Here is a 26,720-nt window from a genome sequence, read left to right on the forward strand (position 1 = left end):
ATTAGTTTATTAAAAGATCATTTTGTTGGGAATTATTTTACCAGGATCTTAGATCTACTCACAAGTATGTTTATTAACATCCTAAATATGAACTTTCTAAAACGATAAAATAAACACATATAAAGTTAAGAAAACCTTACATTGATGCAGCGGAATAAATGTCTCCTTCCACTCAGATCTCTAACCCTTGATTCCTTTCTGTAGCAGAGTATAATCAAGATCTGAGCCCGAATCTCCTTCTTCTTCAAGCTTTGATCCTTCACAGTCTTCCAATCTATGATTGAGTTACTGCTTGCTGTGTGTGGGCACTTACTCTTTCACTAGGGTCACGAAAAAGATGAAGGAAAAGAGGGAGAGAGGTTTCGGCCAAGGTAGAGAGTGAGGAAGGCTCAGTTTTCTGAAGAGAGAAATTTCTGTCAGAAAGGCTTATTGAAAACTTGTATTTTGACTGAGTCATCACTTTTTATTTATAGGCAACTTACTAGGTTTAAGTTTAGAATTATTTGGCATTAAAATAATGAAAATAATAATTTGAAAAAGCCTTATAAGTGGCCGGCCATAGGTGTTGTAATGGGGCCCACTTAATTTTGCAATTTTATCAAATTTTATCTCTATTTTCTCAAAAATGCCGATTTTCCAATTCTAACCTTTTAAATGCCAAAACTAATTATTTAATAATTAAAATACATTATTAAATAATATTGTCATTTAATTTAATTATTAATTAGACATATAAAGTCTATTAATAAATAAATAAACCTAGAAAACTCTTTTCCTTACAATTTCACCCATGCTTAGTGAAAATTCATAAAATCAGACATAGTCTAACTTTAGAATTATAATTGATCAATCACGAATCAATTAATGAGTCTTACAAGCAGAATGTTCTCAACTAGAATGGGGACCATGGATCTATATGCTGAGCTTCCAATAAGTGAACCAAATTTACCAAGTAAATTCCTACTTATTAATTCTTCGTTGAATCCACTCTTAGAACTTAGAATTGCACTCTCAGACTTATATAGAGCATATTGTATGTTTCACGATACCAATATACTATCTCATTTAACCATTGTTATAATCTTATTGTGATTTAAAGATCCTCTATATAGATGATTTACATCGAGATGGGATTTCTTTAGCGTTCTCACCCCTCAATGTATTTTGCCCCTTAAAACACTTAGCTACCTGTAAATGGTGTTTAGTGATCTAATAATTAGTCAGTTAAACAAGAGCTCATCCATTTACTTCTATTTGCTAAGCTCGAAGGGAATCATCACTTAACTTCTATACACCAGTAGAAGCTATAGATTCCATATTTATGTTCAGCACTCCCACTCAATCATACTATCATGTTCCCAAAATATACGTATCACCCTGACCCAAAAGTAGGCTTAACTAATAAATCAAAGAACATGAATAGCACTCCTGAGTTGAGCCCAAGCATATCAGGATTTAGATTCTTTTCAATCTTAAGATCAACTACTGATATTGACTTGGAAAGATATGTATAACGGTAAGTTTGTAATATCTTAACTTAGTTGCAATATCGGTCCAGCCCAATGTATACTCCATACATTCGAAACTAGTATACTTTACTAATGTCCTGGAAAGAACATAACACTTACTCCAAGTGTAAGTACACATCATCGCTGATTATCACATTAGTGTAAATCCAATAACACTGATGAAACAGGGACCAAAACTTTTGATTCATATGATCACAATCACATTCCACTGTGTTGACGATACTGTAATTGTGAATAAACATATGATCTGGATTTAACTGATTTTGTGTGTATGAATGTAATAAACATATTAAACATATTAAACCATTAGCATGTAAAATTCATGCAAACATCAATCACTTCAAATTTCTTATATTGATAACTAATCAGATTGTAAAGAGTTTTATTTAGGGCATAAAACCTAACAAACTCCCACTTGCACTAATATAAAACAAACTGCGCAAATAGGTCAATCTGATGTCTTGATCTTCAGATCAAGTGTAGTATATTTGAATCCACTTGATCTTCAGATCAAGTGTAGTATATTTGAATCCACCCAAACTTCTGGAAACTAGTTCATAAATACTCTTATGAAACATCCTTTACTATATGCTTTACTCATCAAGGGATACTGAAATCTTTACTGTTTTAAAAGTACATCTGAATTAACAGAGGACATATCTCTCATATTTTAAAATATGTAATTGAGATAATACAGTGTAGACTTTTCTTCAGTGATATAACTTTCTGGTATTTTCGAATAGACCAAGTTATAGTTCTTCTCTGGTAGAGCTTGAATTATTATACAATAATTCCTCCACCCCCAAAGTAAGCACCATCTTAAGAATTTCGAAATTAGATGGTGTGATACAAAGACAACTGATACAAAGTTCCTTAATATCTGACATATAGATCACTTTCATAAATCCTTCTTGAATATCTTCTAATGTTCCCTATTTGATTACATCTCAGATAGCTCCCACTCAATAGCAGATGTCTGGTTAAATAATACTTTTAACCTCTGATTGTTTAGAGAGTTACCTAGTTGTGACTTTTGTATTAGTCTGAAACTTTAAGTCAAGACTAAGTCATCAACTTAGCAGACTAGTATTTAAAGTGAAAAATACATGCCAGAGATTAAAGTAATCAAAATTAAGATACCATAAAATTTTATGAGGATTAAGAATTCTTGGTTCAAGTCATTCGAATGGACTGAACTAGAGTTCTTTATCTTATTCTCATAATTCTGATAAGCTATATCTATCCATGTGAATGGATAGATTTGCTTTTCAGTAGTGTTCTTAAGTACCTATCACAATTATCAACCTAATGAAGATGGGTATAGAACTTTAAAATTCTCCCACTCAATTAAGGTAGTGTGAAACTTTAACAAAGAACTTTCAAAGGTATCATGCTTTTACTTAAAACAGTAAAAACGAAATGGAACATACAATCAAGATCAAGAATTTATATTGACAATAGCTGACTCATTATATTACTTCTATGTTTAAACAAGATATGTGTTTCATAGGGAATTGTGGAATAGACTCCACCCCTAAGAATATACATATAGGGTACTTGTGGATAACCTCCACCCCTAAGTATATAGAGATTATGATCTACCCCTAAAGGTTGTAAAGATCATGATTCTCTTAGTGTGATAGAGTTTATGTGGAGTTGAATACTATCCAGAGTTCATTAGATATAAAAGATCGTTGAACTGCATAGTTTTCTTAACTTTTCTCCACCCCTATCAGATCATAAGATCCTTTTATTAAACAAATTCTTAATAATTGTATGAGAATTAACAATTATTGATAAACATAGAAATAATTTCTAGTGTTTATATAATATAACTCTATGAAGAGTTGTAAATATTATAGAATTTGTATCAATAATAAAAACACTAACACATACAAACATATAAATATAATGTGGTAATAATTGATGAAGATAAAATTAAATGAAGCTCAATCTCATAAATTGCAATAGTGAATTTCGAAAAAAATAAAACTTTATTAATAATAAAAAAGTATTGCAACAATATGAGAGAAACAGGGATAAATATCCCTAACTAAAATTTGAAATCCAAATTGTCTTTAAACTAAAACAATTAATTCAAAAATTGAAGAGCTTCATCTTCATCTGGACGATTTCACCCTTGGTCCAGCTTGCTGATCCAACTCAATTGAGTTCAAGTAGCTTGGCCTATTAGAAGAAGAAAACAAATAAACAAAGTTTAGTCCAGAATCATAAATCCAATTGGATAACAATTCACTAAACTCTTAAAGTTTATTAATGGAAATACCTTGTTTCTTTGCAAGAAGTTTAGGACACTGGGGTTTCCAATGACCTTTTTCATTGCAGTGGAAACATTTTCCTTTAAGTGTAGCATCACCAGAAGAAGCAGCCTTTTTCATGACTTTTGTTCGCTTCTTGGTGTTCTTCCACTTCTTCTTCGATTTGGGCTTTGAAGCAGAGGTAACATTTGCTTCAGGTTTCATCGTCCCATTACCATTACCAGGATTGTGAGGTTTACTCCCTTTCTTCTTGGGTCCTCCAATCAAATTTTCATAAGTTTGAAGGTCATTGACTAATTCATGAAAGTCAATTTCCTTCTTATTCATGACATAATTTGATGTGTATGGTAGAAATGCTGGAGTCAGGCTGTTCAAGATAAGACTTACTTCGAGTAGCACCGTCCATTTCAAAGACCATGATCCTGGGCTTCTTGGAATTAACTGGACATGAGGAGAACATGATCACGCACGTTTTGATGAGGTTCCATCCGTGCGTTAATGTACTTCTTAGTCGCGTCAAAGCGTGACTGAAGTGATGCCTTACCGAATAGCTCATTTAACTTCGTCATAACTTCAGCAGCCTTCTCAGTTTTAGAAAACCGAGTTTTGAGGGTGTCAACCATGCTAGAAAGCATAAAGTATAGAGCTTTGTCATTTGCCTTCTGCCAACGCTCATACTTTTCTTTCACAGCTTTGGATGCATTATCCCCAGGCACTTCAGGTGACGGCTCAGTTAAAACAAACAAGGCACTTTCTCCTATGAGAGCAATATTAATGTTCTCATTCCATTTATTAAAGTTAGATCCATTCAGCTTATTTTCAGTCAACAGTGATAACATGGGATTCATTTTGACAAACAGGATACTACAAAATAATAGAAATCAACTAATAGAAATTAATAATGGTTTAACACACAAAATCAATTCAGAAATTATAAGCACATAGCAAGTAGGAATGATATGAGAAAATACTTAAAAAAAAATCAATCCTAAATAATTTCCAAGGTTTTCAACAAACTGATATCAGTGTCCCGTTTAGGCGAGAGTCAAAGCTATCATCCATTGAATAGAGTTGTCAGCTCATCTAAAATGTTAAACATTCTAGCAACCTTTTATTCGATCAAGATCAGAATCCAGCGTTGTCCCGTTTAGGCGAGAGTCAAGGCTATTCTATCTTATGAGCTTCTACCATTGTTTCGCAATTTGCAAGTCAAATATGGTCGCCACCATTAGGGTGATCTATACCATATAAAACACTTACAAACCACTTATCATGCGAGATTAAACGGTGCGAAATTGCTAATGAACGTTCCTCCATTAGGGAGGATTACTCACTAAAATAAACGCGGTGTAAAACCCACAATGGAGATCGAATATCTTAATAATAATAAAGCTCATTGTTTAAAATGTATTTTCTTATTATTCTAATAAATAAATCTCATTAAATTCTATTTAAGAATTAAAATTCAAAAATAAGAATTTAATATAATATTTATAAAATTATACTAGATGGTGATTGAAATAAAATTAATTATTTCCATCTTAGTAATAATCTTAAATATAAATATTAAGGAAATTAATTTAAGATGAATTAAATAAATAATTAGCAACTTAAAAATTTCCTTTGAGAATATATTTATTGGGTTCGAAAATTAAGTATAAAAAAAATATACAATTTTCGAAAAATAATAAAAATAGAAAAGAAATACTTCAAGCAAAAATATCACCTATCTAGATATTCTTTTGACTAGTTAATTCAATTTCTAATAATATATATATTTTAAATTCACTTATTTTAAATTAATCTATTAAATGAAAAAATCATTGACTTGAGTTGGTCCAAGAATTAATTAAAATAATTAATTAATTTACAACTCAATCTATTTTTCAAAAAAAATTCGAAAATATTGCATAATGCAATTTTCGAAATTGATTAATAAAATAAAGAAAAATATATATATTGAAAATTATTTAAATTTAAGTTGAAAAATTAAATTTCAACCTAAAAAATAATTTTCTATTTAATTAAGTGTCATGAAAAATCAATAAATATTTAAGTATCATGATGAAAATCAACTTAGATATTTAGATTTTTCAACTTAATTAATTGTATTAAATTCAAGAAATAAATAATTAAGTGTAGAGAAGCCTTAATTATTAATTTCTATTTAATACTAAGAAAAATATACTTAATAAAATTGTACCAAAATTAATTATTTAAATAATTAATTTCACAAAAGTATAATATTTTCCTATATTAGTATTAGAAATAATAAGTAGTCTAGAAATTACTATCTAGAAAATATCTTATTTGACTAAGTATCTTTTCAAAATTTGAAAAATATCTAATTTAAGTTATATAGAAAAAATCTAAAACTTAAATAATTTCAAATCTAGATTTAATTAAATATCACAAATTAAGTTGTAACCACTTAATTTGAAGATATCTTTTAAAGTTAATATTTGAAAAGATATTAACCAAAAAAATATCTTAGATATTCCATTTCAAGTTAATATTTGAAAAGATATTAACTTAAAAAATATCTTAAGAATCTTTAATAACTAATGCCTAAGATTCCTCAACTTGATTTAAAATTTAAATCAAATATTCAAATTTAAGTTAGTTAAGAAAAATCAGTTGATACAACTAATTTATAACTTAAATAGGAATATTTAATTAAATAAGCTCCAGAAAGAATCTTAGTTAGTTAAAATTCTATATTTAATTAAATACAAGAAAAATACAAATAGTTTATCTAGAAATAATATCTAAAACTAAAAGTGTTTTTCTTAAAATTAACTTTAAAATATTAAAATGAAAATAAATTTTCATATATTTTAAAAGTTAATTATGTTGCTAATTCAATTTTTATTAGGTCAAACTAATATAATTAACCTAGTACAGTTATTCAAATCAGGCAAATGGGCCTTCACAATTGGGGTAGTTCATGTGAGGGGGTGCTGGGTTCAGTATGTCGTACCCACTTCTATGGCACCCAACTCTCACACAAGGCCCAAAAGAGAGGAATTTAACCTTAAAATGAATAACTGTTATTAATTGAATAGGTCCAAAAACTAAATGGACCTAAATAAAATCTATCATGGTGTGACATTTTATTTAGCAACAACCTATATGCATCTATATAATAAAATAAACATATAGGCTCACACAAGCACACTTTGGATGGATCCTATCATGTTGCTAGGTCATACACAGATGAAAGAAGATTGTAAAATTTACCTGTTACAAATTATTAACTTGACCAAGGGAGCCATCAGATCATTAGATCTGGCAAAAAGTAACCATGGCTATTTGCAATCAAGTAATAATAGGTTTTTAAAACTTACACACAAGCTAAAAACACATACTCCTGCAACAAGGTTAGCTGGATAGTTGGAAGTAGGATTTATTTAATTTTAAATAAATAATTTCGAAAAAATAAATAATTAAAAAAATATTTTAATTAATTTCGAAAAATAAAAAAAAATTTAATTAATTTCGAAAATAAAATAAATTTAAAATTTCGAAATTATTTTTAAAAATAAATATTTAAAATTAAACCTACTATTTGAAAAATTAGGTTTCAACCAACCTAAATATCATTTCAAAAATTGCTAATTACTTTTAAAAATTAAATGTTATTTTAAAAATAAAAATTAAATAAAAATTAGAAAAGATAAATAAAATATCTTTTCAGATTTTAAATTTAATTTAAATAAATAAAATAACAAAATTTAAAAATTAGCAAAATATCTTATATCTATTTAAAATTACATGATTATAAATATCTTATTTTAAATTTAAATAAGGTCAAAATATCTAAAAAGATTTAAAAAATCTTAGTAGATAAGATATTTTTAAAATATCTTAAAAGATAGGATATTTTTAAATATCTTAAAAGATAAGATATTTTTAAATATCTTAAAAGATATTATAAATATCTTAAAAGATATTTTAAATATCTAAAAAAAATCTGACCTTAAATTTAAAAAAAATATAATCAAATTTAAAAATAAGATAGATTTTTAAGCAAAAAGATAAATACTAGTTCTATTCAAATTCAAATTACACTAATATCTTGAATTAAATTAAAAAAAATTAAATTAATTCAAAATGATAATTAGAATTGAATTAGGAATAGTAATAGTATATATATAAAACCATACAAAAAATTGGAAGTTAATTCCATGAAAAAGTATGAAAAATTAAAGAAAATTGAAAAATTCGAAATCAGTACGGACAGCTTCGCGATCGCAGAAACTATCAAGACAAATTTCCGATTTTGTCAAATTTTCAAAAAATCATAATCTAATTCAAATAAAATCCAAATTGAGTTCTGTAAAAGGCTAACTTGCTTAATTTTTTCCATACTATCCAATAAAAATAATTCCAGAACCGAAATAACAATTATTTTTCACGAAAATTTCATAATCATCAATCAATCATCAAATAACACTCAATACAACATGATACCATCCAAAAAACATACAAACAATCGTTTTAAAGTCCAAATTACATGCAAGTAAATCAATTACCATGGCTCTGAGGCCAGTTGTTGGGAATTATTTTACCAGGATCTTAGATCTACTCACAAGTATGTTTATTAACATCCTAAATATGAACTTTCTAAAACGATAAAATAAACACATATAAAGTTAAGAAAACCTTACATTGATGCACGGAATAAATGTCTCCTTCCACTCGTATCTCTAACCCCGATTCCTTTCTCGTATCGAGTATAATCAAGATCCGAGCCCGAATCTCCTTCTTCTTCAAGCTTTGATCCTTCACAGCCTTCCAATCTATGATTGAGTTACCGTCTTTGTTTCACTAGTGGTCACGAAAAGATGAAGGAAAAGAGGGAGAGAGGTTTCGCCAAGGTAGAGAGTGAGGAAGGCTCGGTTTTTCAAGAGAGAAATTTCGTCGTAAAGGCTTATTGAAAACTTGTATTTTGACTGAGTCATCACTTTCTATTTATAGGCAACTTACTAGGTTTAAGTTTAGAATTATTTGGCATTAAAATAATGAAAATAATAATTTGAAAAAGCCTTATAAGTGGCCGGCCATAGGTGTTGTAATGGGGCCCACTTAATTTTGCAATTTTATCAAATTTTATCTCTATTTTCTCAAAAATGCCAATTTTCCAATTCTAACCTTTTAAATGCCAAAACTAATTATTTAATAATTAAAATACATTATTAAATAATATTGTCATTTAATTTAATTATTAATTAGACATATAAAGTCTATTAATAAATAAATAAACCTAGAAAACTCTTTTCCTTACAATTTCACCTCGCTAGTGAAAATTCATAAAATCGTACATAGTCTAACTTTAGAATTATAATTGATCAATCACGAATCAATTAATGAGTCTTACAAGCAGAATGTTCTCAACTAGAATGGGGACCATGGATCTATATGCTGAGCTTCCAATAAGTGAACCAAATTTACCAAGTAAATTCCTACTTATTAATTCTTCGTTGAATCCACTCTTAGAACTTAGAATTGCACTCTCAGACTTATATAGAGCATATTGTATGTTTCACGATACCAATATACTATCTCATTTAACCATTGTTATAATCTTATTGTGATTTAAAGATCCTCTATATAGATGATTTACATTGAGATGGGATTTCTTTACCGTTCTCACCCCTCAATGTATTTTGCCCCTTAAAACACTTAGCTACCTGTAAATGGTGTTTAGTGATCTAATAATTAGTCAGTTAAACAAGAGCTCATCCATTTACTTCTATTTGCTAAGCTCGAAGGGAATCATCACTTAACTTCTATACACCAGTAGAAGCTATAGATTCCATATTTATGTTCAGCACTCCCACTCAATCATACTATCATGTTCCCAAAATATACGTATCACCCTGACCCAAAAGTAGGCTTAACTAATAAATCAAAGAACATGAATAGCACTCCTGAGTTGAGCCCAAGGATATCAGGATTTAGATTCTTTTCAATCTTAAGATCAACTACTGATATTGACTTGGAAAGATATGTATAACGGTAAGTTTGTAATATCTTAACTTAGTTGCAATATCGGTCCAGTCCAATGTATACTCCATACATTCGAAACTAGTATACTTTACTAATGTCCTGGAAAGAACATAACACTTACTCTAAGTGTAAGTACACATCATCGCTGATTATCACATTAGTGTAAATCCAATAACACTGATGAAACAGGGACCAAAACTTTTGATTCATATGATCACAATCACATTCCACTGTGTTGACGATACTGTAATTGTGAATAAACATATGATCTGGATTTAACTGATTTTGTGTGTATGAATGTAATAAACATATTAAACATATTAAACCATTAGCATGTAAAATTCATGCAAACATCAATCACTTCAAATTTCTTATATTGATAACTAATCAGATTGTAAAGAGTTTTATTTAGGGCATAAAACCTAACACATTTATAGGAAGCTAAGTGTTTTAAGGATAAAATACATTGAGAGGTAGAACGGTAAATTTGTCCATTCTTGATGCCTATCATCTATAGAGGATCTTTGATTATTTGGATTAAAATAATGGATAATTCATAGTGTATCAATATTTGGAACATATAAAGTGTTCTATGTAATCAGGAGTACAATTCTGAATCTATAGTGGAATCAAGAGGAATTAATAAGTTAGGAAATTTACTTGGTAACTTTTAGATCTACTTATTGAGAGCTTGACTACATAGGCCCATGGTCCCTACATTGTTTGGGATAATATTGTCTTGTAGACTCAATTAATTGATTTTAATTAACCAATTAGAATTCTAAATAAGACTATGTCTTGTTTATGAATTTCACTAAACAAGGGCTTATTTGAAAAGAAAGAGAGAATTTATGATTTATTTGTTAATTAAGAGACTTTGTAAGGTCTAATTAATAAATAAGTTAAATGACAATTTTATTTGATAATTATTTATAATTATTTTATAGACAAATTTGACATTTATAGAGTTAGAACTAAATTATGATATTTGTGAAAGAAAAGATAAGTTGTTAAATAAAATGGTAAAATTGAAACCTGCAGGACCTATTATAGTGGTTTGGTCATAAGGTTCAATTAAGATCGTAACAGCACATTAAAATATAGGGATATTTACTTTCTCGTTACTCCTTTTATGGTGCTAATTGTAACAATTTTTCCCATATGAATAATGAATGAATTCACAGGGAAAGGACCTGAGATCATAATCTCGCACTTAAGAGCACTTTGCTGAATATTCTTTGTAAACATCTTGAGAGTTGTAGCAGAATTCACTTTGTCTTTCTTAGTAATTTGCACGACATTATCTCATAATCAATACAACTAAAAGGGAAGTGAGTCATTACCCAAATCTAAGGGGGCTGAACCTCTATAATTTTGTGTGTTCATTCTATTTATTTATTATTCATAACTCTTTATTGGTGATTACTTCGCATTTATTAGACTCTGAGTCAGTTAACAATTTTTCCAACTAACAATTTTATTTGCCACGTGTGAGAAAACTTGACAGAAAGGCTAATTTAACACTGTGAATAGTTCAGATATTATTTATAATGGAATGAAAATACAAAATTCAAGGGCACAATAATACATAGCATAATTCGGAAAATAAAAATACTTCCCAGCCTTAAAAGAAAAATAATAAGTCTCCAATGTAATGTAGAAATTTGAAGTAAAATTTGAGGATTGTAAAAATGGGAAAGTATTTTAGTGATAGTTTTGAAAAATTATTCTGCTAGTAAGCGCATACAGACACAAAAGTTACCCGCCTAAGAATTATATCCATTTCGGATTAGGCCTCATTATCCAATATCTCAACAAAATCAAAAACTCTTTCAATGGCTCTTCTCAACGTCTCCATGTCCTCAAAACTCCCAACAAAACTTCCTCATCTTCATCCTCATCCTCCTCACCACAACCACTTCTCCCTCCCCTCATATCCTGCACCTCATCTAGCTACACTACGCACTCCTCGGTCTCCTCATCCTCTCTTGGAAATTTCTCGAACTTCTCTCTTTTCTTCTGTGCTCCAATCAGTCTCTAACTCAAGTTTGCTTGCTCTTCTCTCTGCTTCCCTCTTGGTGGTCGATCCCGCACTCGCCTTCAAGGTAAACATTCTTTTTCTTTTTCCCTTTGGGTGCCCAGAAATGGAATGCGAAAAGGAAAGTAACTTTCAATTTGATATTTTTTTTTTTTCATTTTTGGGCAATGTGTACTCTGTACTTGAAAGGGTGGAGGTCCGTACGGTTCTGAAGTAACAAGGGGCCAGGATCTTACTGGCAAGGACTTTAGTGGCAAAACTTTGATCAAGCAAGACTTCAAAACGGTCTGAAATGAATTCGATTGAAGAGTTCGTTCTATCTATTGTCAATATTTGCAATTGGTTTAGTTAATGAAAATGTAGACTTGGTTTTGTTACTTTTGAAACAGTCCATTTTGCGACAAGCCAAGTTCAAAGGTGCCAACTTACTTGGTGCCAGCTTCTTTGACGCTGATCTAACAGGTGTTTTACATTCTTTTACCTCTTAATTTCTTGATTTTTTTTAATTGTTGAACTTGAACTCAGTCAGTGCTTTATCTAAAATAATAATCATGAACTTTTATAGGAGCTGATCTTTCGGATGCTGATCTGAGAGGGGCAGACTTTTCCTTGGCAAATGTGGCAAAGGTGATTTTTTCTTTTTTAGTTTCCTAGTAAGCTTTCTTCTTTAGATAATTTCTTAAAGGAAAGTTTCATTTTCTGGTATTAGTTTCCCTGGTTTTCTCGTTTGGATACAATGCTAATTGTATAAAGCTAAATCCAATAGAAAGTTTTCAAACAAGTCAGTTTGATATTTGCTTTTGCATCCAGTGATTCTGATCATGAATCGAGTTTCTATTGCAATAAATTACTTAACTCCAAATAAGTAATAATATATGACTTAATATCAATTTTTAATTAAGAAAGAATTTTATATATTTTTAGTGTTTTTAGTAGGCCTGTTGATACGTTTCATTATTTTATAATTTGCTCGCTTAAATAGGAATCTTTTGAAACCAGACTATTTGGTATATGATTTCATAACCTAATTGGCACTGATTCAGTCTTTACATGGAAAGTCACCATGTAATTCAATTAAATAAATATGTCAAACCTTATAATTACTCTCAATTACTTTTCAGTCTTTACATGGAAAGTCACCATGTAATTCAATTGTAATTAATATTGAATGTAATTGAGAGTAATTATAAGGTTTGACATATTTATTTAATTAAATAATTGGAGTATTATATTACTGTACAATTATTTTTATGGGTGAGTTATTTACCCTATAATTCTTCAGTAATCATATGTAATACCTTCACATTTTTATGGAACTCATGAAAATTAGGTGTAATTACATTGTATAATAATTACAAAATATTATTATTTTTAGAATTAATATTATTAAATTATTTAATTACTAATTTATTTGTCGACCATAAAAATAAAAATTCATATATAATTACTATTTAACATCTAAACACATAAAGCACACATTATATTTTAAAATAAAATTTAATTACTGGCTTAATTCTTATACTACCTAAGAGCATCACCGAGGCTTCAAATTTGGTGATGCCATAGAATTAGCCCTCTAACGTAGCTGCAACCATTACACTAAATTGCCGTGTGTGCTACAGTGCACGGCATATATGCTTGCACAGTTCACACGGCATACTTTTTTTTTTTTTTATATATATATATAACTAATTTTTGTATATGTCTATATTATTAATTGTATTACAATGTGTCTTTTTAAAAGTGGTACATTGATGTACTTCTATTTGTTTCAAAATTTGAGACTTTTTTTTTTATAGTAGCTTACATTATACTTATTTAAGACATCCTGCAAAATTTTAAAAAATTTGAATAAATTTAACACGCCGAAAATAAGGTTCAAACTGTCTATTAAACGGGTAACTCTTTTTTTTTTATATATATAATATATTATTTTTAATTAATATATATTTATATTATTAATTGAATTTATGAAATTATAATGTATTTTTTTAAAAGTAGTATATTGATGTACTTTTAATTGTTTTCGCATTTGAGAGATTTTTTTAGTCTATTTTTTTTATGGTTGTGTATATTATAATTACTTAAGATATTTTGTAAAATTTTAAAAAATTTAGAAAAATTTAACAAGCTGAAAATAAAGTTCAAACTATCTGTTACACGTGTGACTATTTTATTTAGAAGGGTGCATTTTAGTTTGTGGCGGTTTTAGTTAATTAATATAATATTATTTTTTTATTTTATTAAAAAATTAATATAATAATAAGGAATAATTTTTTAGTGTAATTTTTGGTGTTGTGGTTGGAGTGAAGATAGTTTTTAACATCAAATTTGGTGATAGTGTGACACCAAATTTAATGAGCTCCTTGGAGATGCTCTAATAATTAGTGTAGTGATGTACTCTTTCAAGGATTATGACCAACTAGTTTATACCAATATACAGTGATTTGTTTCCATGGTTATGGCATTGCTTAGGTGCTGAGTTGTTGGAGAGGGAGTTCCTGATTTTTCATAGTTTGGTTTAGAAGGGATTCACTTTTTCCAATTTTCCTCATTTTTATTGTCCAACCTTACATACGGATAACTGACACATGATTTCAAAATCCTAATACAAAATAATTGATTAGTTGATTTTTAGTTTGTATATTGTGATTTGCATTCTTTGGTCGGGCATGGAATTGTGTCGGGGAAATTGGAATATGAAATTCTTGTGTTCAACTGCCTAGCAAAAAACTAGAACTAGACAGAATACCAAGCTTCATACCAATATTCATATATAGGCCATTTTCTGCAGGTGAACTTAAGCAACGCCAACTTGGAAGGTGCCCTTGCTACAGGCAATACATCATTCAAAGGCTCCATCATAACAGGTGCTGGTATGTATATCACTCTTCAATCATGTGATTTTAAGCCTAAACATTCCGTAGAAAATATTGTTGGTGTTGTTGTTGGAATTGGAACCAAGTACATCCTCTCTGTTTCTCAACATATTATTTTTGCCAAACCTACTCATCTATTTAGCTAGTTTACGTTTTGGTCGATATTCTTGTTTGTGGTCAGATTTCACTGATGTGCCTTTAAGAGATGATCAACGGGAATACCTCTGTAAAATTGCTGATGGGTAATATAATTTCTTTTGTATAATTCTCTTCTTCAGTCCATTAAACATTATTTATATACATTAATTGGTCAACCTTTTTTCTTTTCTTTTTTTTTTTTGTTTTCTTTTCCCAACCAGTGTAAATTCAAAAACTGGAAATGCAACACGTGACACATTGCTTTGCAATTAGAGTACATCATTTCTCCATGTTTGTAACAAAAGGGATCAGTTACAGCTGCTATTTACAATAAAAAAGCTATAAACAGGGTTCAGTGAATTCTTTCTTGCACTGAACACAATTATGTTCAGACACTCAAGTGTTTGTATATCAGATGACATTATAGACAGCTTTATGTTTTGTTTTGAAGACATCTACAAAGGTTACTCCTTACGAAAAAAAGGCTATAAAGGAAGAAAACTTCTGTCTGTAAAAATTGAATGCTTCCTTTCGCAGAGCAATTTAACTTCAGCTGTTTAAGTTCTCAGTTCTTTATTCAGTGCATTATTTCATTATCATAAAATTTTGTTTTTGAAACGTTATTCAGCAATAATTTTTGTGAGGTGTTTATCTAATTCAATCTACACTATTTTGCTCATAGTGCATTCGATTTACATTAATTGCGGATTTCATATTTTGGATCCAATCAAATTTGCATAATAACTCAAATTCAATCAAATCCAATTCGCAAAATAAAATTCATATAACTAACAACAAAATAAAACATATTATTGTTAATTTTTGGAAATATTGTAGCAAAACTCCTCAAAAAATTCATTTTGATGCAGATAAGTCTCCAATCTCGAGATTTTTGTAAGTCCATTGGTATTCATTTTAATGAATCTGTTAGTTGCTTCTAAAAATACCACATTTTAATATAAAATTGCGGCATAGGTCTTTAAAAAATTTATTTTAGATGCAGATAGGTCCCTAATCTTGACAAATTGCAATAATAGTTTACAAGCTCGAGATTCTCATTAGTCTATATGTACTTAATTTAACAACTCTGTTTGTCGTTTCCAAAAATATCACGTGTTGAATTTATTAGTCTAAATCATAATTTTAATTAAAAATTGTTGATCAAGGTTTTCGGCAACCAATAATTAAAGTTGTATAAAATATTTAATGAAAGCTAGAGGAGAAGATTTTTACGTGGTTGGGGCATTAATGAGCCTTAGTCCACGAGTTATTGTATTTATGAGAATATTTTTTACAGAGTTTTTTCTTGGCCGATCCCCATTTCTGTTTATCATTGAGTTATTTATAGGCTCATAATGGCGGTAAAAGGGCACTTTTATCGTGTTTTTTGCACCATACTTTGCACAATTTCTCAAATTTGATTTAAGGCATAATTGCCTATTTTATGATGGGTTTTAGGCTATTTGTAGGAGGTTGGTGGGATGTGATTTATACCTTATTTATGATTTGACGACTCATTTATGCAGTCGTTGATTGATGCATGGGGGCTCGTGAAATCTAGGAATAATGGGCTTAAACCCTTAAACACGCTTGTCAGAGTAAGACGCCTGACGTTCTTTCCCATGCTGCATTGAATGCATATACAGAGTCTTGGTCCTTAATCTCACGTCATCTTTCATCACTTCTCTCGTATTGTCCTCCGAATGTACTTTACTCACGGAGAAGAACAAACGAAGGATGCTCGCGATCCAGCTAGATACTCCCGGAGATGACTAATTTGTCACAACCCTTTGAAATAAAGGGCTCTAGGAGTAATTAGGGCAACGTGTCCTGTAACGTGAGTCCCAGTGCCACCTGACTTCCTCCTAAACTACCATGTACTTTGGGAGAAATTCTAGGCAATATTTACCCCCCAAATCCTTTCGTGTAATTTTGCAAGGCGGGACTTGTGATGTGCCTCACGGAGTAGTAACATCATGCTGCATGTGACTATTTTAAATGCTGCTCATTATTCTCTCGTTTTTGATGAAAAAGATTTGATTTTGTAATCAATTATGATGCCATTAATTGTAGGATGTTAGAGAAACATTCGAGTAGTGTAACCGTCCTTTTTTGTCCACATGCCAATTGCCCCTAGCCGTTGGATCATGAGGTTTTTAATTTTTGACCGAGAATTGTTGGATGATTGACGGTTCATGTCGCTTTGGCTGGTCTATAAAGCCCGTCATTCTTCTTCTTTAAAACTTCTACTCTCACATTTTTCATATTCTCCAAACCAGTAAAAATTCTAGGGATCCCAGACTTCCTTCTACTCTTTCCCCGACGTTGCCAAGCTTGATTTTACTAGAATTTTGCACCAGCGTTTGCAACTGTTGGATTTTCTTCTATTGTAAGTTACTAGCTTTAACAGCTTTTTCTTTCTCTTGTTTTATATTTGTAACTTCATTTGGTGATATGCTGGCATGACTGTGTTATTGGTAATGTGTCCATAATTTTAGGGGAATTTTCCCAGATTGTATTTAGTTGTTATTTTTAGGCAAGACGTTTCCATGTTAGGGCTAGTAGATTCTGCCCTTTTCCTTTTTTCCCATCATCTACACCTTTTTTGTTCATCATGGTGCAATTTGCACCTGATGCATAGCATGTGAAGTTTCTTTATTTCTGGATATGCTTGCATCTGGAGGGGGCCTTTTCTCAGTAGTCAGGGGACCCCCATTCCCTTTTTTATTTGGCGTTCGATATGGGGGCTAACTACTGGGTTAACTCTTGTCTTTTCAGATGAGCGACATCTTGAGGGATCTTCATAAATATAGTTTTCGCACTTTTGATAGAGAAATCTTAGAACTCCACTTAACAACCAGAATGTCGAATCCTGAAGCTCCAACTCCCTCTACTTCTTAGGTCGTGGCTCCACAATACCCCTTTTTGTGGTCATGCAGGGTCCAGTCCTGATCACGAACTATGTACACCGTGCCACCAGTTGGGAAGCTGAAGAATTACACTCATCCATGGGTTGTGTCCTTCTGAAATTTTATTCTTTTACGAACTACTTTATGTCCCAAAGAAATGGGACAAGTGGAATGATGGTATTTATTCCCTCCAAGCTCACCCTGTCAATGAGACTCTTATTCTGCTCAGCTCCCCAAAGAACGTTAAGGACTATCGTCATCAGTTCTTCTTCTCCTCCGATTTGAAAGCTTTTAAGCGTCCTAACCTCTTAACCAAGTGGACTCGGATCCTTTCATTGCTCCAGACAGCTCTGACCTAGCTCTTCTTGAACCACGCTGCCCTTTTTGCAACTCTTACCCAGGAGGAGCTTAACATGGGGAACTTGGTTACGACTACCAACTGCCGAAGGACCAGACTTATTCAAGGCCACCAACCAATTAAGGAACTAATTTTGCAAAAGTGACATGTCCAAATGCTCGAAGTAGGGAGGCTGAGAAGAGGCTCCAAATGGAGTTTATCTAAGAGGCAAAGACCAAGTATCAAAAACTACCGAAGGAGGAAAGAGCAGGAGGATTTATTAGCTCGTGCCCATAGTGCAACAGATCAAAAGATGCAGTAGAAGGCTGACAAGAAATTAGTAGCTTTAAAACTGTCATTCCCTTTCTTGGTTCCTAACTCTAGTACTCCCAGAGCTAGTACCTCGGGCATCCCTAAGTCTCCTCTATCCTTTCACTATTTCCCATCTCTCAAGAATTATGCACGTACACGACCAATTGGCTTTGATAGGACGTTACTTAGAATACGAATGCCTCACTCTTGATGGGGTTATGGGGAAAAAGAGCGATACTTTTCCAATATCAGTAATTTCTTGGGGAGGTCTCAGACGGGTTCTGATTCTTCAATGCTAACTCTCTTGGACCATTCTTGCTACCTTACTTCAAGTTGGTTTCTCCCATCAGATAGTTTTTTAGGAGATGACAACACCAGTAACATTATTTATGAATTTTCTAAGGAAGAGTTAAGCTGTCTGGGTAGGATTAGTTCTTTCTGCATGTCTTTATCTTTATGATGTTTTGTAAGTGTTCCTTACATTTCTTTCATTTCTCCTAAAGAACTTCAAAATTTCTGAAATAACTGTGTATACCGACGACATAGATCCAAGAGATCACTTGTCCAAATTCAACAGAGTCATGACAGTTATGAGGGTCAGTAATAACGCTAAATGCCAGTGTTTCCCATTAACATTAGGAGGATCTATAGAGGAATAGTTTAGAAAGTTAGATACAGGATTTGCAGATTGTTGGAATAAATTACAAACTAATTTTAGAAAGAAATTTGTGGTAGCTAGGAAGATAAACCTTGAAATTAGTGTCTTAACTAACATTTAAAAACTACGAATGGAAACCTTGAAAAAATTCATCAAGAGGTTCAAGGAGGAGGCTTACAAAACCAAGAAAGTAAATTGCCACGTGGCAATTCCTGATTGATCTAAGTTATTAAATTTTTATTTTTGTAAAAAAAAATAATTTAAATATACCAATTAAAAAATGACACGTAGATAATGACTTAATATTTAATGGTTAGGTACTTACAGAGTTCCAAAAATATAACTTAAGTATTATTACCGTAACTGTAAGTTAAACTTAGGTATTTATACCGTAAAATACTCTTATTTTTACATGTTAAACAACATTCAATCCATATTTAAATTTTCCAACTCACAAATTGTAGACGTACTTTGCGTATTGAATTGAATTAAATTGTGCAAATTATATTAAATTGAATATTTTATAAACACCTGTAAAGTAATCAATATTGAAAAAGAAATGGAACGTTATTAAGCTAAATAAATACCATGTAACATCTAAATTGTGCAAATTATATTAGATTGAATATTTTATAAACACGGGTAAAGTAATCAATATTGAAAAAGAAATGGAACGTTATTAAGCTAAATAAATACCATGTAACATCTAATTTTCATCTTTACAAAAAGTACCATATAATCCAAAATTCACTGTATAAGCTATTAATTCCCTAGTGATAATAAACGAGGACCACAATTCAAGTGTGTAGTATAGATGCCATTACAGAGTATAATAAGTTAAATTATTCTTTGATTATTCTTTTCTTTAACCATCTCTCTCCCCAAAAATAAAGTCACATACCACTTAAAGTAGAGATTTCAAAGCTACAGGAAAGCTCCTTTTTCTTACCTTCCTTCTCCATTACATCTCATATGTAAGCAACCTCAATCCTATACACGAGCTTTAGCACCTTTTCTGTCATAAAAGTCACATATGACAATATTTCAAATTGATGTAGACATTTAGAGCCTATACGAGGTGCTGTGGTGCTAAGAGCACTTAGGCCATCTTTAGTGGTGTGAAGTAAAGTAGATATTCACTTGAGGTTGAGGCACTAACTTCTGTAATATTATGAAAGTGCTCTCTCTCTCTCTTTCTCTCTAAAAAGTAATAGTTTCCTTTGGTCTGCACTTTCTAATTCTAATCTGCATGACCCCGTTTTTTACACTTGCATGATCCAAAATCTCACAGCACTGTCTAACAGGAACCTGTACATCATCACCATAAATCAGATCATTCTTCATGGAAATATATCATATTCTACGATACAAACAAATTTTTATATATTTATGTATATATGCATATTAATGTTACAAGATTAATATATGAGAGCAATGGCAAAGATGTTGAAAGAAAATGAAAATGGATGAGTCAGTTGAACTTTCATTTCTTTAAATTGACTTAATTACACTGAGCATATTTATTGTCTGTCGTTTTATGATTAATATATGTATGAAAAGTCAGCTTTATCTATCGTGACACTACAGGCACTTCCTTCTTCAAACAAAATGTAAGTAGTGTGTGTCTTAATAATGATTTCAATGGCGGTGGTCCAAAATTTGGAAAGCAACTAAAAAATTGACCAAATGAAGATCCCTTCCAAAATAAAAAGATAGATAAAAAAAAGAAATAGAAAAAAAGAAAGGAAAAGGAAAAAAAGCTAGTCCTCATATAGCATTTCGTATAATGTCTTATCAAGTAAATGAATACAAGAATAATATCATACGGAAAATTCTTTGGTAGTTATATCGGTGCACCTTTTGTGTTTTGGCACTCGGACTTATTATAATCTTAATTTCTTTTACACGACAGTGGATATTGTAATTAGTAAAATAACATGCGTGTGTGTAGAACTATGGTTTCCATCTCAAAACTAATTGATTATGAATGAAGTAGTTCATGTTCTTATATATGGTTTAATTCTCTACAAGATCACTATCATGTTGAGAATCATGTGGTTTTATCTCAAAACTAATTGGTTATGATTCGAGTAGCCCATATTTTCTACCATTTATTTTATCAATGAGACAATGTCCACAATAGTATGTACCTACCTTAGTCCAACTTAAATATATATTAATTAGTTACTAGCTTTCCTCTATATCTAGATGTTTAGCATTATATATGTGCAAGAGAATTTGATAGAAATTTACCTTGTTCCAATAGTCTTTGTCCATCTTCATAGAAGTAACAACAACTTTTGGGATTGCCATGACACGCTTATACACTTCCGTTCTACATTTCTTGGCTTGTTTGCTCAGAGACAACAAAAAACTACTCCTAGTTCCACTCTCAGCCACCTCCTCGACCCGTTCCAGAAAGTAAACTAACGGTTGCTGACATGGGTCGTCGCTCACGGGTCGGGTATTGAAAGTGAAAGGCCCGTCACTCGAACTCCGCCACGTTTTGAACGTCTGCAAGGGCATTTGAAGTTCCGAAGCTGCTAACATGAAGGGGTAAATCTGCAAAGTATAGCCCCAAGATATAGATATTGACCATTTACGTTTCTTGTCGTAGCAAAAACATTGTTGTAATATACGTCCCGGGTCGACCCGATACGCTTTCATTAAGGTCTCCACTGATTCTATTTGGGTTTGCCCCGGGAACAAGGGATTCAAGTAATCAAGATGGTGCAGGGATACCAGTGGAACCAATGGATGTGCTGCTAGAAGACCATACGGGTTTCCTTTAATATCCAACTGAAATATTATCAGAAAATAACCAAATGGATCATAAATACACCTTAGAGAAATATTTTAATAAGTAAAAAATGTGATAATAAATATACTATATAAATCTATATACTCCATACTATTGAAGTTGAACTATAGTCCAAAATGATCACATTTGACTAAGCAAAAATGTGCAAAGGAAACAACCCATGCACCATGGTCCATAAAAGCAGGGTACCCTTTTCATGAAAAGATTGTTTATGTAACGTGGAGGCCAGACTGTCTCAATTATATTACTCTCCTCTTCAGAAAAAACTAGGGTGGGCTTAGCAATAGCAATGGATGTTAACAAGGACAAACAAGTTGAAACAAAGTTACATACGAGCCACATATTATTTTTATTTATAAGATCATTTCGTGATATGATAATGAGAGTAAGATTGGGACCAAGCAGTCAAATTAATGGATGTTTGAGAGACGAGTCATAGTATACCACTTGTTAAATGAGGGGTAAAATGGGTCAATAAATCTTCATTTGGCGGATTATATTTAGCTACTTCTCTGATTTAGGTATCGGCAAATTCATTTACAAAAGAGTAGTTATGATAAATAGGAGAATTGTTGTACCAAAAGATTACAACAGAACAAAACGCACCAAAATTACCTGCTAGAGAACTTTTATTTCACAAATATCAAAGCTCCATGTAAATTTGCCACGTCTCATGACACCAAAGGCTAGGAATGCTACCCTTTTTACTTCTTTATTAGTTTGGTTCGAGTAGCTTTTACAGATGGCATCTTTATTATATATTTTTTTGTTTTGGGGGCTATCTTTCTCTGCATTTTTTTAAAAGTAATCATATCGAATAAAATACTAAAAAGCCCAGTCTATTTTATTCTGTCTATAATCCAATCTTTTATTCGTTTCACGAATCACGCCGTGATACTCATTTCCCTTACTAGCTTTTCTCTCACCAAAACATACTCACAACTTCTTTAAAATAGAGAAAGAACATTTCAATAGAAATTTTTTAAAATATTTAAAACAATATACTAAGACCATCTTTAATTATACAACTTATTTTTAAACTAAAATAGAAAGCGAGTCTTAAAAAAATAAGCTCTAACTATATATAAAAAAAAACTCACTACAATAGAAAATGGATAAAAAAAACTCTTTAAATATAGAGCTCTCTATTTTTTTTGCTAAATTGTTTTAATATTATTTTAGTCAAAAACAGTATTAATTTTTCATTATTTTATTAAATTAATTTATATTTAATAAATTTAAATTATAAAATATTATTAAAATGACTAAATATTAACTAAATTAAAGAACATAATTGAGCAAAAATAATAAAAATAACTCTCTACTTTAACTTTTTAGTTATTTTAGTTAAAATTTAAGTAAAAAATATAGAGGACCATTAGAGATGCTCTAAAAACACACTACAATAGATGTTCTAATTTTTTTTTTAAAATTTATCATTCATGTTTTACATTTATAAAATGATATTTATTACTCTAAATATATTTTATTAATAATTATTTTTGTTTTAATATTATCTATTTAAAATAAATATAATATATTAAAATTAAAAAAAAAGTAAATTTTTAGTGATGAATTTAAAAAAATTAATATAAGATATAATGAAAAAATGTACTATAAATAAAAAAAAATTAGTGATATATTTTAAAAAATAAATTTGTGAAAGAGTTGGGAGTGCTCCAAAAAATCATAGTACACTTCTTTGCTCGTCCCTTCCTAGGGAAAGAATTGACTGAAAAAAAAGTCCTCCATATTAGTGTCCACTTTCTATACGACACATCAATTCAAATTTGAATAGTTGCATTGCAATTAATAACACAAGATTATTTTAGAAAAGGAACAAATTTATAAATAGTCAAATCAGCTGATAAAACCTCAAAACTTGGGTACCACCATGTACAGGGACATTTACGTTTTACCCTTAGAGGTGGGATACATTTTCATTAAAGTAGCCACCCAAGTGATCCGACCGAAAGGCTAATTAGATTATTATCTTCATATGTATTATGTTGTTAATTTTTTTAAAAAAAATTATTAAGATTGTTAATTTAAATTTTTTTATCAAATTTTAATAATAGAAATGACAGAGATAAAAGTTTAAAAATATAATTTAATACATGTTAAAATTTAAAATTTAAAAATATAATTTAGTAATATTATCACATTAATAAAATTAAATAAAATTTGACAAAAATTTTTAAACTTAACAATCTTAATTGTTTAAGAAATTTTTTTAACTGTCTCAAATAAAAAATTTAATGAGGGACAAATTCTAATTAATCCAACCTGGCTAAATAAATACGTAGCAATATATTATTTGTTAAGAAACTACCGTGAAACATGGTCAAGTGAGACTTTTGACTACTTACCTCACCAATACCACGAAAGCTTTAGAAAGGACACGTGGAAGAACAAGAGTCTAATCGAGAAAGGAGGAAATACGAGTCACGTAAGGGATAGGATATGTATAAGCGTACCTGATGGAACCCACGGTGGCGAGTGAGTGACACGCCAAGCTCACTGAGGCAAGCCCATATCCTCTGATCAGAGCCGTAAAATCTATAATAACGGTCGAGGCAACCGTCCAATATCTTGGCCAAGCGAGCCGCGAGTGGGCGACTAATGGCGAAACCACCACCACCAAACGCCATGTCGTACGCGTGCATCGCGTCCTGCTCCACGCTCTCCGAATTTCCGCCGATGTAGTACATCTGCGTGTGGTCGTAACTCCCTAACACCGAAACTAAATTATCCGCGAAAAACACGGTATCATCGTCGCCCATCACGAACCACCTCGCGTTTGGAAACCCGACCCGAAAGTTCTCCAGGACTATTCGGGCGATCCGAACCGCTGCTCGTGAGCTGGAGTATTTGAACCGGGTCCAGTCCTCCGACACTCGGTAGGGAATAGAAACAGTGTCTTTTATTACGTCAGGTTTTGGTTCCGCGTCGAGCCAGACGAAGCCGCGAGTAGCGTTGGGGTCCCACCATTGAAGGCTGTAACGGCTGCGCTCTCGCCACGTGTGCACCGAAGCGCCGATTCCAAAAATAACGTGTGAGATGTTGGTGGGTCCCGTGACGTCGTCGTTTTGTGCAGAGTAGTCTGGAAATTTCGTTGTCCGGTCCGGTAAAGCGAACCGCCGAGACGAGCTACCCCAGAAAGCCGAATGGAGAGCGAGCGAAATTGATGCCACGAGGCAAACCAGGAGTCCGATTCGCATTAGAAGAGCGAATAACTCGCTTGCTCTATCGGGTAACCAGGAAAAGTTGTGCGCCTTGAGCGGGTCTTGACTCGGTCCATGTCGATTCTGCTTCATTTATTTTTTTTTCTCAGCCAGAAAATTCGCACAGTAGTTATCTAGAGACAAAAGATTTCATCTGATCCCCGGATTGAGGTTCTAACGACGTCGGACGGTGTTGTTCGAAAAGAGGAAAAGTAAAACAAACAGACATGGGCTTACTCTGTTTTGTGAAGCCCAGAAAATTTATGGTACAAAAAGAAAGAGATTGCTCAGAATGTAGGACGTCAATTTCTGATTTTGTTTTCTTCTATGGAGTCAGAAAGGGAAACGAAATATGCTTTCTTCTTTTTTTTTTCCTTTTCTGAAAAATAAAATAAAAGATGTCTTTCCTAAACTTGATGAAAGAGCTGAAGAGATGAGTTGGAACAATGTTATTATGTGTTTGTGTAGTGTACTAACAATAGACCATGGTGATGATAAATAGGTTTTATGTTTTTCGCCCTAATTAAATAAATGAGATTTAAATTTGAAAAGAAAGAAATAACAGAGAAACATGTTACATTTACAAATTAAATTGCTTGCCACGTGGCATTCGATGCGAAAGATCGGTTATTGTGGTCAATAATGGTCATACAGCGGGGTTTTAAAAAAAAAAATGGACCAATGGTAATTCCGCAACTACTCTATAATCACTTTTAATAAGCTTTTTTTTTTTTATCTCTCTTTAATTATTTCAATTTTTTACTAAATTTATAAATATTAAATGATTAATTAATTTTAAAAAATATATAATTATTTTTTAATTTATATATATAATATAATATATACACGTTAATTGTATTATATATTCTACTTTATAAGTAAAAATCTATACAACATCTAATTTCTCTTTTTTTTTTTTTTTTCACTCACACAAAACATCTAATTTCTCCTTTTTTTTTTTTTCACTCACACAAATATTTATTGATTGTTGGAAACTTTCTCAGTAGTGCTCTCTAATTCTTCTACAATTTTTTTTCATCGTTGAATTGTATTTTATCTAGATAACTAGAGTTCGGTTCAAGGATGAGATCTAGCTAGAGTTCGGTTCAAAGATGAGTTCTAATAATTATTAATTGTTCGATGTACGAACATGCACTTCGAAGAACAATAAGTAATTTGGATGGATAGACGATATCATGACAATAATAAAATCGTAATTTTTGAGGTGAAGGCTAAAGTGATAAATATGGTGGCAGAGCAATATGAATGGATGGACGACATCATGACAATGATAAAATTGTAATTTTTGTGGTGAAGAAGGCTAAGGTGATAAATATGGTGGCCGAAGAGGTCTAACTCTTATCATGTAGTATCTTATGTTAGTCTCTCTATTCTTTAATTGATCTATATATATGTCTTAGCTAGATATGTATTATAAGTGTTTGTTTTCTGTTTTGATGAAGAATGAATGTCTAAGTTTTGTGTTGGGTAAGAATAATTTTTTAAAGAAAGTTTAGATTTGGTATAAATATGTTTTTTACTTACATGTAAGGATCATAAATTTAGATTTGAAATTTGATTTTT

At 31.1% G+C, this 26,720-nt stretch overlaps 2 protein-coding genes across 3 annotated transcripts; one reads left to right on the top strand and one right to left on the bottom strand.

Moving 5' to 3' along the window:
• Positions 1 to 11,555: 11,555 nt before the first annotated feature.
• Positions 11,556 to 15,392, top strand: LOC115703626 (thylakoid lumenal 15 kDa protein 1, chloroplastic). Of its 2 annotated transcripts, none has more exons than XM_030630864.2 (7): positions 11,556 to 11,925; positions 12,048 to 12,143; positions 12,248 to 12,320; positions 12,424 to 12,485; positions 14,653 to 14,734; positions 14,919 to 14,979; positions 15,097 to 15,392. In XM_030630864.2, exons 1-7 carry the CDS (start codon positions 11,656 to 11,658, stop codon positions 15,146 to 15,148), a joined length of 696 nt encoding a protein of 231 aa, XP_030486724.2. In that variant the 5' UTR covers positions 11,556 to 11,655; the 3' UTR covers positions 15,149 to 15,392. The 2 variants fall into 2 exon arrangements, with proteins under 2 accessions (XP_030486724.2, XP_030486725.2); XM_030630865.2 differs by having other exon boundaries at positions 11,595 to 11,925; positions 14,653 to 14,728.
• A 4,378-nt stretch (positions 15,393 to 19,770) lies between these two features.
• Positions 19,771 to 25,718, bottom strand: LOC115705582 (uncharacterized). The gene is made up of 3 exons (XM_030632952.2): positions 24,390 to 25,718; positions 21,345 to 21,890; positions 19,771 to 20,399 (listed from the first exon to the last, which is right to left on the bottom strand). The coding sequence occupies exons 1-3, from the start codon at positions 25,227 to 25,229 to the stop codon at positions 20,292 to 20,294; spliced, it is 1,494 nt and encodes a 497-aa protein (XP_030488812.1). The 5' UTR covers positions 25,230 to 25,718; the 3' UTR covers positions 19,771 to 20,291.
• Between the last annotated feature and the right edge of the window lie 1,002 nt (positions 25,719 to 26,720).

The sequence above is a fragment of the Cannabis sativa genome, chromosome 1, assembly GCF_029168945.1.
Source record: "Cannabis sativa cultivar Pink pepper isolate KNU-18-1 chromosome 1, ASM2916894v1, whole genome shotgun sequence".
NCBI classification, from domain to species: domain Eukaryota; kingdom Viridiplantae; phylum Streptophyta; class Magnoliopsida; order Rosales; family Cannabaceae; genus Cannabis; species Cannabis sativa.